Source organism: Danio rerio, chromosome 17, assembly GCF_049306965.1.
Source record: "Danio rerio strain Tuebingen ecotype United States chromosome 17, GRCz12tu, whole genome shotgun sequence".
In the NCBI taxonomy this organism is placed as follows: Eukaryota; Metazoa; Chordata; class Actinopteri; order Cypriniformes; family Danionidae; genus Danio; species Danio rerio.
This window is the reverse complement of record NC_133192.1, coordinates 3,490,975-3,504,974: the sequence shown is the minus strand read 5'-3', so window position 1 is coordinate 3,504,974 and position 14,000 is coordinate 3,490,975. Positions and strand designations below refer to the sequence as shown.

General features: G+C 38.1%; 1 protein-coding gene across 12 annotated transcripts in view; it reads left to right on the top strand.

Annotated features, from left to right (window-relative positions):
• The window catches only part of ccdc9b (coiled-coil domain containing 9B), an 87,628-nt gene that overhangs the window by 50,266 nt on the left and 23,362 nt on the right, over positions 1-14,000 (top strand). For all 12 annotated transcript variants that reach the window (XM_068214496.2, XM_073928018.1, XM_068214494.2 and 9 more), the window contains 2 exons: positions 3,168-3,224; positions 5,822-5,991. In XM_068214496.2, coding sequence (XP_068070597.1) covers positions 3,168-3,224; positions 5,822-5,991 — 227 coding nt within the window. The remainder of the gene's footprint in view (positions 1-3,167; positions 3,225-5,821; positions 5,992-14,000) is intronic.

The following is a 14,000-nucleotide window of genomic DNA, read 5'->3' as shown; positions in this document are numbered from 1 at the left end:
TTCTGAAGGCAAAAGTTCCACCCCTGTACTACTAAAGTGAACCTAATAAAGTGTATATGAATTATGCATTGATTCTGATTTCATGTAGAAGCGAAGGAGCATTTTCAGAAGTGTTTCTGTGATATTTTGTCTCCTCGAGAAGGTGGCGGACAGCAGATGCTTCAGCAGATGACACACAGATTATAGAAACATCAGTGAGAGTCTAGTATTCACTGAGTCACAGATATCCTGCTGTGTGTGTTCGGATTTTACCCACAGTGCATGAGTGCTGTGGAGATCACAGCAGGTATGCTGTGTCATATAAGTTACCAGGTCTGTTGGGATTATTAAATAACTGTCTATTTGCGGTTATTAAACCCTCATGTGAACTTAAGGGTCAAAAATGACCTAGGCACACTTTTAAGAGCAGAAAAAGTCTTCACAATATTTTCCAGTAAAATGACTTCAGCATAGGGCTGGGCCGATAAACAATATCGTATTATATTGCATTAAAATTTATGTTGATGAAAAGCTGTGGACATTTTCATTCGATATTGATCCTAAGGGCCAATCACACAGCAGAAATATGCAACAACTGGAATCTATTATTGTGTTGCTATTAGAGATTCATCAAAATTTTCGTTATTGAAGATTATTAGCCGATAATAGGTCATGTTGCCTGACCCAGGATGGTTTAGTACACTCGTTTCACTTTCCCCCCAGCAGTATCCGACTTCAGTCATGGTTAAGATGCTCTAACAGTGGAAGCATTAACACCTTCAAAACATATATTGTTATCGTTCAATATAGAAAATTATTATCACGATCACATTTTTTCCCCCAGCTCTACTTCAGCATTGGTAAGAATGTAAAACACCACAAAACACACACACGCACACACTTGACTTTGTGAATTGTGTGGACATTACATTGGTTTTCTATTGCTTTCTACTGTACAAATGGAATTTTTTATCGCCCTTACCCCTAAACCCAACCCTCACAGCACACTGTGTGCAGTTATACTTGTTGAATAACCTCATTCTGTGTGATTTACAGTTGAAGTCAGAATTATTAGCCCCCTTCAAATTTTTTTTCTTCTTTTTCCCAAATGATGTTTAACAGAGCAAGGAAATTTTCACAGTATGTTTGATAATGTTTTTTCTTCTGGTGAAAGTCTTATTTGTTTTATTTCGGCTAGAATACAAGCAGTTTTTAATTTTTAAAAAACATTTTAGGGACAAAATTATTAGCCTCTTTAAGCTAAATTTTTTATCGATAGTCTACAGAACAAACCATCATTATGCAATAACTTGCCTAATTACCCTAACCTGTCTAGTTAACCTTATTAACCTAGTGAAGCCTTTAAATGTCACTTTAAGCTGTATAGAAGTGTCTTGAAGAATATCTAGTCTAATATTATTTACTGTCATCATGACAAAGATAAAATAAATCATTAAGTCATTAACATGAGTTACCAAAACTATTATGTTTAGAAATGTGTTGAAAAAATCTGCTCTCCGTTAAACAGAAATTGGGGAAAAAATAAACAAGCGGTCTAATAATTCAGGGGGGCGAATAATTCTGACATCAACTGTATATGCTTTTGGAGAAATCAGGAATGTTCTCATATTTCACCACCTTCTAGTAATTCCTGTGTCATACCTTTGTAATTATACAGATGTCACAAAAACACACACATGCAGGCACACACGCCCGCAGTCCCGACTGGGCCAGTTGGCATTTCTGTGTGGAGTTTGCATGTTCTCCCCGTGTTGCCGTGGGTTTTTTCTGGGTGCTCCGGTTTCCCCCACAGTCCAAACACATGCTATAGGGCAATCGATGAACTAAATTGGTCGTAGTGTACGAGTGTGTGTGTGTGTGAATGGGTGTTTATGGGTGTTTCCCAGTACTGTTTTTCCGGCTGGAAGGGCATCTGCTGTGTAAAACATATGCTGGAATAGTTGGCGGTTCATTCCGCTGTGGGGACCCCTGATAAATAAGAGACTAAGCCGAAGGAAAATGAAATTTTCTAAACAAATATCATTAAAGCAAGTGATGTGCTACAGATTTTTGTCCACACGAGGGCAGCAAACCCATGCATATCAGTGCAGATTCTCTGTTCACACACATCCTTAGTATTTGTTGTTTGCACTGAAATTCTGACCACTTATTCTTTATCTGCATTGTAGAAAATGTAGTTTGCATTAATAATAATAATGTATCTATGTCTTGATGTATATGCATATACTTTTTAAAAAAAAAAGTCTACTTTTAATGTTTAATTCTTGTTTTGTTATCGCTGTTTTTTATGCTTAAAATTATGTTTAAAAACGAAATGAAAAAAAAACATGATCTTAAGTTAACGTAAAGATAATCTTAAAAGATAATATAGTGACACTTTATTATAAGGTTCTATTTGTTGATGTTTTTACTAACATGAACAAGTCATTATTACTGTATTCATTCGTCTTTGTTAATGTTAGTTTATAAAAATGAATTTAATTCTAGTTAAATTCTAATCATAGCTTGATCCCTTTTGAAGGACATCAAAACAAGATGTATGGGGGGGGGGGGGGGTCTTCCCTTTAAATTGTTAGGAAGTAGCTCACTCCGATCTGGATCTTTAATAACATTAATAATTAAATTAATAGATAACTTATTCATACATTTGACCACCCCTGTAATGATTCATACCATTGTGAATGCATGTTTTCGCCAAAAGATGTTAATTCAGAGGTTTGAAACTGGCGAATGTAGAACAGCGACAGACAGCGTAAGTGTTCACAAAACAAGTTTCTTGTAAAATAGGCATCTGTAGCTGTCTGTAAAACTAGATGTACTGTTTGTATTTTATTATACTCTGGCTCGCATATGAAAGTTAAACAGTAAAACTAAAAATAAGTGCAGTCTTTCATAGTCATCCATTAATAGGTTTAATATCACAGATGCCATTGAGAACCACTCAGTATCCCTCAAAACACTGAAAACATCATAACAAGTTTGACTGATAAATTAGATGTAATCGAATTAAATTTATACATTTGGTTCACTGAGGCTGCGATTATTTAACATATTTTTTTTCCCTGCACTAGTTTCAATAGTAATCTTCAACTATTAAAAAATGTTTTAGTCTTCATCTGTATCTGAGTTTTCAGTACTGATTTCTTTCTCGTGTGTGTTTTATTCAGGTGAACGCAGGAAAACAGGATCAGTGGAGTCCATGTGAAAGATCTTGCAGTGTCCCGGTAAGAGTTCAATTAAATTATACACAGAGTTCTGAACAACATGTTACTAATCATATTATTAGGTTAAGAGGATGAATAATTCATCAGCTTTTAAAGGGCAGGGATGAAATTATGTGTTCCACCCAAGGGTTTAACTTTGGTTTCAGAAGGAGGGTCACAGTGTGGGGGTGGAGAATGATTTAGATTTAAATCCCATTTCCTATATATATATATATATATATATATATATATATATATATATATATATATCACACGAGTAGCAGTGCGATATGGCTGTATATCGGCACTGGTGGGAGGCGTGCGATGGCACGAGGCCGCAGTGCCGGTATACAGCCATATCGCACTGCTACTCGTATGATATTGCGTTTATACAACAGTTTGACGGCATAATTGTGTATATAAAAACAAAATCAAACATGGAGAGTTTCAAAAACCATTTTGTATGTGGAACTACTTTCTTCCATATTGGATTTAAATCATAAGCTGACAGTTTGAGCGTGCATCCTTTAAACTTTAGATCTGTAGTGTCTCTGCTTTTTGCTGGCTGTATGTGGGCGGAGTAATACACAAAGGGTAAAGTGGCTGTAGGAGTTCTGATATTGCAGAATATCGCACGGCTATCAGCCAATCAGATTTGAGAACCAGACAGAACTGTTATATATTATACATATAACATATATATATACATATATATTATATATTATATAACTGTTTTATATATATATATATATATATATATATATATATATATATATATATATATATATATATATAGGGACTATAATAATAATTATAAATAATTTTGTTTGTAATGCGCTTTTGTTAGACCCAAAGCACTACAAAGCAAAAATACTAACAATAACAGAAACAGCAGAACAATAAAAGCTAGAATAATGCAATCTCCAGAGAGAAAATAGGCTCATTAAACCAATTTAATTTTAGTCTTATCTAAAAATGTAAAAAAAAAAAAAAAAATGTGTGGATGAATCAGAAAAATGAATATATTTGCAAATTATATAAGAATGTTGATCATTAGTTCATTAATTATCTTTCATGCATATACGACCACCTTTAGTTAATGACAAAAAAAAAAAAAAAATATATATATATATATATATATATATATATATATATATATATATATATATATATATATATATATATATATATATATATATATATTTACATTCCTGGTGCTAATTTTCTGCACAGCAAACATTTCTAGCATTAGACTAACACCAACAGATGTAGATCTTTTCTGTCTGACAGAAAATATGATTATGCTGGCTCAGTTTGTTTTGATGGTCCGTTTGTTGAATGTAAGCTACATTGCATCTACATGCCAACTAATTCTTATTACATTATAAGTAGACTGTTAGGTTGGGGTTAGTGTAAGTTGACATGTACTTGCAAAGTTTCTTATAGTCAGTTAAATGTCTGTTAAAGGAGCAGAATCAGCAAATATTAAGCAGACAGTCTACTAATACTCAAATGGACCATCAAAATAAAGTCTTACCTTATTCTAAATTAACAAACTTGCATCTTTTCTCATTCGTGATGCTGTTAAAGTAATCTGCAGCTGTTTTGCTTTTAATTTTAACTGCTAGATCTGTTTATTAGTACTTAATTTAGAGCATGTGAAGTTATTGGATGTGGACGTGCACATTGGCACCTGGTTCCACCAAACTTAAAGAGACAGTTCACCCAAAAATGAAAACATGCTTATAATTTATATTTTCAGGCTCTCTAAGATGTAGGTCATGTTTTTTTTTTATTAAATTTTTGTTTGAAACTGTGATCTTTGCCATTCATATAATGTATGTCAATGGCTACAAGCATTTTGAGTGTCAGAAAACATCATCATTACCTTTAATTCACAGACTTGGCAAACATTCATCAGAAGTTCATATTGAGTGATTCACATTTTAAACTCGTTCACTCGTTCACTCATTCTATTTTTGGTCTAGTCCCTTTATTCATCAAGAGTCGCCACAGCGGAATGAACCGCCAACTTATACAGCATATGTTTTACACAGCAGATGCCCTTCCAGCTGCATCTCATCACTGGGAAACAGTATATATAGTGCATGTATTTGGACTTAGTATTAGCACCCAGGGGAAACCCACGTGAACGGGGAGAACATGCAAACTCCACACAAAAATGCCAACTGACCCAGCTGGGGCTCGAATCAGCGACATTGCTGTAAGGCGACAGCACTAACCATTTTAGACTCAATATTGTCTTTTTTATTAGTTCAATCAAAGCCAGAGCAGAACATTTGTGCATTTTATTGACCCATTCATGAAGAAAGCCACATGCTTTGATTCTAAATGAATGAGCTTTTTTGAAGGAATCATTTGAATGAATGATTTAGTGAATCTGAGTTTAATAATCTCGGTTTTATATCTTCTACATGTGAATTTTGTCACTGTTTTGGTGTGTACTAGCTTATAGATTTCCTAAAAATTAGCTATACCAACATGTAAAAATCTTTATATTCATTTCATGGGAACTTTAAACATCGCTTGGGAACTAACTGAATGATCCAAATTCACAAGAAGCTGATAATTTAGTTTTGTATATGTGTATTTTGTAGTCTACAGAACCGGTGGCTGACCTAAACCTGATGCCGTCTGAGCAGGAGCAGCAGGAGTATCTGCGCTGGAAGAAGGAGCGCGAGGAGATCGACCGCGAGCGTGTGGCCCGTCACAAAAACTCCAAAGGCCAGTGGAGGAGAGCCTGGGACATGGAGAAAACGGAGCTAATGTAAGCCTGACGCCTCTGCGCCTCATTTCTGTTCTCAGAGAAACTAACCCGAGCTGCTTTAGTTTGCATTTTCGCTCGATTTCCTTTTGCTTGTTGGTCTTTGTTGGGTTTTTTTCCTGCATGTTGAACTGCATCTTACATAAATCACTGCTGTTTGAATGGCCTCTGCGTCTGCTGTCTTACTGACTCCTCCATATGCAGAACTCATCTCTTTAAAGAAATACCCGAGTTAGATTTTCAAGCAGGTTTTCTCTTGAAACTTAATCATTACACAGCAGGTCATGTGGTGTTTTTAAAGGGTCACGAAACACCAAAACACATGTTTTGAGCTGTTGACAGTCGTATATGTGTCCCACACTGCTAAAAACACTATTAGGACACCTATACTTCACTAAAAAGTGTAAATTGGTTGTTTTTGCGTTATTTCAAGCAAATTCGTACTTCCGGTTTGAAACGAATTTTTGAAGCTGCGTCACGGTCATGATATAATAGCGTGTATTCCAGCGTGCAGACTGGGCGTCTGTGCCAGAGTGTGTCTTATTACATCTTACAGTGTGCTGCATTAATGCATGAGTAAAGCTTGGTTCAAACCAATCAGCACGCTCTATTGTGCAACTTCATTAATATTCATTACTGTCACAGTGTTTAGACGACACTCACACCATGTTGTACTGGCAAAACAAGCGTGAAGTGTTGCATTTATAGTTTGCTGCAGTTAAGTTTCGTTTTCATTTTCTCTCTGTGAGAGCGCAGACTCACGTGTGGATTAACAGTGTACGCGACACTCGACAACAATAACTTATGTGTCTAAACGCTGATTTATACTTCTGCGTCAAACACCGGCGTATGCTACGGCGCTGACGCATAGCCCTTCGCCGTGGCCATCGCCGTCACTGACGTGCACCTCTCAAAAAATGTAACTAGACGCGTAGCGTAAACTCTGTGATTGGTTGGCTTGGTAGCGCTGACGAGTCTGGGCGGGACAGAGAGCTGCGCGAATGGCGCGACGTCGCGCGAGCGATTGTTTACAAGTGTGGAATCCCGTGAAGGAGCTCCGGATGGAAAGTTTTGTTTTGTGTTTACCTCATAGTTAAAGTTGTTGCACGTCCGCCGGTTCCTGCCTCAAAATGAGCGAGTTTGAGCCACTTGTACATCCCGGAAGTGTTCAGGAAATGCAAAAAAGTAGCGAAGAAACTCGATACAGAGAAACATTTACACCTCACTGCCAACTAGCGTTTCAGAAGTGTTAATGCAGACCAACAGAGACAGCGCGTTGCCTGCGCCGGTCACCTGACGCAGAAGTATAAATAATACTTAAGGAGGGACATTGTTTATCTGAGAGCTGTTCTCATCTGCAAACGCTGAGATCCGGATTCGCTGCTCGTCTCCTCTTAATAAAGACGCGGCTCTAGTTGCTGGTGATTGTCCTGTCTCTACAGATTTGGTAAGTGAGTGACCAGTGCTCTTTGTTTATTCAGTTTGTTCGTATCGAACTAAGTTAACTATTGCACCGAGTGTAAACATGTTAGCACCACAACCAAACTTTAACCTCGTGTAGGGTTTTCACCGCATTTAGTGACTGGAATAACACACGCGGCTTTCTGACGCTACCTGCCGTGTGCATCTAAGTTTCCGGGAAATGCGGAGGGTTTTTTTCTCTCATTCGCCGTGCGGTATCAAACATTGCATGAAAATACACGCTTAGAGCAGCTCCTCGAATCAAATATCTTGTTTGTCGCGAGGGGCATGAATGAATTCCCTGAATGAAAGAGCCAAACTGCAGTTAAAGTCCACCATTTAATAATTTGGCAAATAATTCGACTACAGATGTCCATGTAGGTTAAACACCATCACTTTCTACTGTCTGTGTGTGTGTGTGTGGGTGTGTGTTTTGACTCTGAAACTTGCGCGTGCCAAATAGACATTCCCACACCATCCCACTTTTCTTCCTCCGACACTCCCCCCTGAACAGAGCTGGACACGCCCACTTTTCAGACTTTTTCCAAAGTAGAGGGGTGAAAACACCCTGCTGAAACAAGGGGGTTTCATGGCCCTTTAAAGTCTCCCTCTTGTTGCTTTAAAACTCTAGTGCTTCCCACATACAGACTTTACTTGGGCGGGCCTCCCAGGTATATTAATGGCCTCCTAAGTATATTTAGTGACACATTTTTGCATATTATTATCATCCTTTTACACTTTTCTGCTTCTGCCGGTTATAACCAAACATCTGTAAGGATTAAGTAGTGGAAAATCTTCTCTCGTTCACTTGTTTCATATTTCTCATTCTCCTACAGACAGTCTCGAGTGCTCTGCAGACCTGTAGAGTGCTTTTAGCGTCTGGCCGGGGTTTTTAAAGGGCCATGAATCCCCCCATGTTTCAGCAGGGTGTTTTCACACCCCTAGTTTGGAAAAAGTCAGGAAAGTGCGTGGGTCTAGCTCTGTTTGGGGGTGGGGGTGGAGTGTCTGGGGAGGGAAAGGTGGAAGGATTTAAATGAAAATGGAAGTTCCCTTTTGGGCACGCGCTGATTTTCACCGTGGCAAAACAAACACAGACACAGGGGAGAAAGACAGAGACTGTTGTTAAATGATGGTGGAATGTTTGATACCGCACGTCGTATAAGAGAAAAAAGCCTCTGCATTTCTCTGTTACTCAGATGCACTCGGTAGGTCAGAAAGCCGTGTGTGGGTAGACTATCCTGTCACAAAATGCGGCGAAAATTCAACACGACAGTCAGCAAAAGTTTGCTTACAGTGTTCACGTGTTTACACTTAGAGAGCAGCATTTACAGCAGATCTTTCAATATTATAGTGACATTAACATACTGTAAACTAAGTAACTTAGAAATCATTTTGACCAAGGTTAGTCTTTAAACACTGAAAGAGTACTGCTGACCATGCGAACTATAACTTTGCCATCTGAACGAACAAAGAAAGGGCGCTGATCGCACACTCTTACCGAATCTGTAGAGACAGGACAATCAACACATACTGGAGCCGCGTCTGTTTTTAAAGGAGGTGAGCAGCAAATCTGGATTTCACAATTTCCAGATGAGAAAAGCTCTCGAGGAAAAAATGTTCTGTTCAAACGTATTTCTGTCGAGCGCCGCGTGCACTGATCCACACGTGAGTCCAGCAGTGCTCTAATAGAGGGAAAATGAAAACAAAACATTCACTGCAGCACATTATGAAAGCAACACTGACGACCCGTATCTCCAAACAATTCTTGTTCTCCCGCTTGGCAACACGACGTGTCGTCTCTCTGCCGTCTGAACACTGTTTCAGGTACAGTCTAAGAAAGCTATCATGCATATTAATGAAGTTGCACGGCATGCACGATAGAGCGAGCTGATTGGTTTGAACCGAGCCTTACTCATGCATTAATGCAGCACACTCAGAGACGTAATACGGTACTCCCAGGTACAGACGTCCAGTCTACACGCTGGAATACACGCTAAGATCTCATGGCCGTGACGCAGCTTCAAAAATTAGTTTCAAACCGAAATTTGCTCGAAATAACGCAAAAACAACAAATTTTCACTTTTTTGTGAAATATTTGTGTCCTAATGTTTTTTTTTAGCAGTGTGGGACACATATACGACTGTCAACAGCTCAAAACATGTGTTTTGGTGTTTCGTGACACTTTAAATCTCCTAAAATGTCAGCAATTTGGCTTTTGCTTTTGCTTTCTAAATTTGTTGTTAATTGCACAGTCATCAAAGAAACATTAAATAATATTTTTTTTAATGTAAACGACAGGGACGCACCATTCCCAATGCTTGGATTGAATATTGGGTTAATACCGCTCATTTTTGCTGGATCGGGTATCGGCCAGCTGGTTCCGATCCAAATCTGATCTTGCCCATGTGCTATATTCTGTGTTTATAAGCCACCTAAGCCATGAATGTAGCCTATTATAAGGCAATATAAAGTTGTCATGTAGGCCTACTATATCCCAAATGTTCTGAAGCTATTCTACAGTTTAATGTGAAGCACAGATGAATATTCATGTGGTTAAATTCATGTTCAGTTTAGCGCTTCCTTCCGCTGCTGCGCCTGTCAATCATTCTCCATTAATTCACAAACTGCACGTCGCGTCCATGACAATATGAAAAGCTTTCTCCAAGACTAATTGTTCCTGTTAGTTTAAATAAGTGGATAAATGGATTCAGTTTGGCATTAAGTGTAAATAATATAAAAATAAGTAAAATTATTCTCACAATGAGTTTCTGTTCTTTCATCCTTGCGACGGAGTTTGTTCTTCCAAGGGGAATACTTTCAGTGCTGCGAATAGTTTGTAAAGCCTGGCTCATTGTGGTCAAAGGAGTTGATTAAATTAATAAAGGTGAAACTGATGGGCGTAATATGGATTGTCATTACAAGAAAATAATTTAGCCTAATATAGGCTACTCTGAAACTGTCAATATTTTGTGTTTTGGTGCATAACAATGTATATGTATATATATATATATATATATATATATATATACACACACATATATATACATACATAAATATATATAAATATATATATATATATATATATATATATGTGTGTGTGTGTGTGTGTGTGTGTGTGTGTGTGTATATATTTATTAATAGTGTTATTTGTTTTAATTAAAATGTTTGCTTTTTTAATTTAGTTTTTTTCTATCGTTTTATTTATTTTAACTTTATTTAATTTTAAAATGTTTTTTTGCTAACCTCTATAATGAAGTTGTGGTTAAAAAGGATATTTCAGCCTTAAATAGCTTGATATCTCATTCTGACAAATGTCACATTACATTCCTGAATGATCTCTGGCCTTTATCTGCACATGCCAGTGAACTGGAATCATGTTTAATGTCACCGAGATTATAAAAGGTCCTTATTTACACTCAAATGACTTTAAAAACGTAAAATATGTCAAACTATTTAAAATGTCATGTTAATCTGCACTACTGAATGAATCTGATCTACACTGAACTAGAACTCAGAATGGAAATAAGTGACTCCTATGAAGAAAGATTGCTGGGAATGTTTATGAATCGTGTCTTCTTTAAAAGTGAAGGATATTTCGGGTCAGATGCCTCTGTTCGCTGAGGTCATGAGACATGGATGACTTCGATATAAGTAATTGAATTAAACAGCACTGGATGATCTTAAAATTAAAGGTCACTCAAAGTGGGCGTATAGCCAGTGTCCGCTGTTTAATTTTATGTGTGCATAATTCACTTTATCTGCATTGATACACGGGCTGGGAATCCTTAAAAATGCTGGAGTTTTAGTCTAATGTTTTCAAGGTTTGAATTGTGGTTCGATTTTTAGATAAAGTGCCTGAAACTGGTTGAAAATCTAATTGTGTTGCATAATAATTTATCTTACTAAATGGGTAGTAATAATTCACTTTAATTCACAGACAAACACGCTTCGGCTAAATTTAAAGCAACTGTATTATGAGTAAGCCCTAATCATGATTCATCACATTGTTTTACTTAATATATGTGTGTACTTAAAATTAGGGATGGACGATAAAATTGGTATCGGTATTTAATGACTGAACACCATTGTCAATATCGATTAAAAAAAGTTTGGTATGAAGCGCTATAGTTTTATTAAAACGTTGCTGCTGAGAAGTAGCTTGGAAGCAGTGCCAATAAGCTTATGGTGTTAGTTTGCCACTTTAATGGAGGCGCATGTTGCACAACGCGCATATGGGAGTGCGCATGCACATGTTGGGCTCTATTTTAATGATCTAGGCGCCAAATCCAAAGCGCAAAAGCATTAAGGGCGTGTTAGAATCCACTTTTGCTATTTTAAGGACGGAAAAATCTGCTTTGCGCCATGGCGCATTGTCTAACAGTGTTGAGCTTATTTTCTTAATGAGTTATAGGTGTGTTTTGAGAATAAACCAATCAGAGTCTCATCTCCTATTCCCTTTAAGAGCCAGTTGCGTCGCGCCATAGCGCATTTGCTATTTACATGACAGACTTTTAAGAGCACCTATGGTGAAAAATCTACTTTTCAAGCTATTTGGACAAATATATGTGTATATATAGTGTATAGACCATCATATTGGGGTGATATAAACACACCCAGTCCTTTTTTTTTCAATTTAACAGCATAAAAATGGTGGACCAATTAAAGCGGTTTTCAGACCGACCGCAACTTTACGTAGGAGTGCGGTCCCCCCGCCCACCGAATTGATTGACAGCTGCGCGCATTAACATGTTCCAGTAGTCACGTGTATATGTCAACAAGACCAGGCAGACATACGCAAAGCAAGCGGGAATAAAAGGTCTGTTCTGTTCGCTAGGATCAGCAATCATCATCAAATGTGATTAAGAGTGAGTTTCACATGTTTAAAGTGTTTTAAAACAGTGCATGTGTGTAATTAATTACAGCGATTTACTTCAGCTGTACTTCATCAGCACATTCCCGAACATTTATAAAAGAAGACGCTTCAAACCCGGTTTGTGGAAGTTAAATCAGGTTTATTTTGTACATTAGCATAACAGATATCCACACAGCACTGGAGGTTAGCCTGAATCCTGACACATTTGAGATCAAAAAACAGTGCTGTCTGTCTGTCTGTCTGTCTGCCTGCCTGCCTGCGTGTGTGTGTGTGTGTGTGTGTGTGTGTGTGTGTGTGTGTGTGTGTGTGTGTGTGTGTGTGTGTGTGTGTGTGTGTGTGTGCGTGTGTGTGTGTGTGTGTGTGTGTCAGCTGCGGTGTGCGTGTGCATCTGTGTGTGTGTGTGTGTGTGTGTGTGTGTGTCAGCTGCGGTGTGCGTGTGCATCTGTGTGTGTGTGTGTGTGTGTGTGTGTGTGTGTGTGTGTGTGTGTGTGTGTGTGTGTGTGTGTGTGTGTGTGTGTGTGTGTGCGCGCGTGCGTGCGAACTTTGTAACGATATTGTGTGTGACTCATCAATGCAACTTCACAATACTGATTAGTAAAGGTTAGTTCTTACTGTAGTATTTCTCACAAACGCTACGTGAGACCTTCTTCCTTTAAGTCTGTCTGTTGTCTGACGCAGCGGAGGGAGGAGATTAAAGCACGCGGGAAGGCATGTAGAAACAGTAGGCGGGAAAGACTCGTCTTAAAGGCGCAGTACGACAAAACCACCCCCTGCTGGAAATCAGTATAAAACAGCATCTTGTAAAAGGTATAATGAAAAATCTGATGGGTGTTTTGAGCTGAAACTTCATATACACATTCTAGAGACGCAAAAGACTTATATTAAATCTGAAAAAAGGGGTAACCCAGGTGCCCTTTAAGTGTAAAAACTAAACGCTTCTCTAGCGAGAAAACAGTTAAACAGAGCATCTGCAGCACGAGAATGAGAGATGAGCCTCCTCATTATTTTTTCGTGGAAAAGGAAACGTGTTGTACGCACAGACATTCATTAGCCTATACATAATTAATTTCGTTTGTTAAGCGCAAAGATTTGTTTTAAAACTATTTCTAAATTCAGTTCTAATTTCCAGCAAACTAATAAATGAACAATAATAACGAAGTGTGCTCAAACAACTGAGTTATATACTGATACACTTGCTATGCACCTGCTATGCAAGGCTATGCCCCATATGCTGCACATCCTGCATGTTTTAAGCAATGTGCAAGCGAAATGCACAACTGACGCGCTCTGCGCTGGACTTTAGACCTGCTCTCAGTCTATTTTAGTTCCTCAAAATAGCATTGCTCCAGCAATGCGCCTTAACACACCTCTTATCTAGACCGAAACACCCATTAGTCCACAAAGTGGCGCAAATGGATTTGCTATTTAAACAACGTGGTGGAAAACAGGAAATATGGTCTGTAAATAGCAACACGTCATAGAAACACGTCTTGCGCCTTGTGGCACCGGGTGTATGATAGGGCGTATTGTGTTTCAACTGCAGCCTAGTTGAAAACATCTTAACTTTTCCAAATGCTGTGTGCGCATTGTGATTCATGTAAGCAGAACTAACCAATCTGCTTCACACTTTATATGGAATATACACATTTCAGTAATAACGAGAGGGGTCTGGATGCAG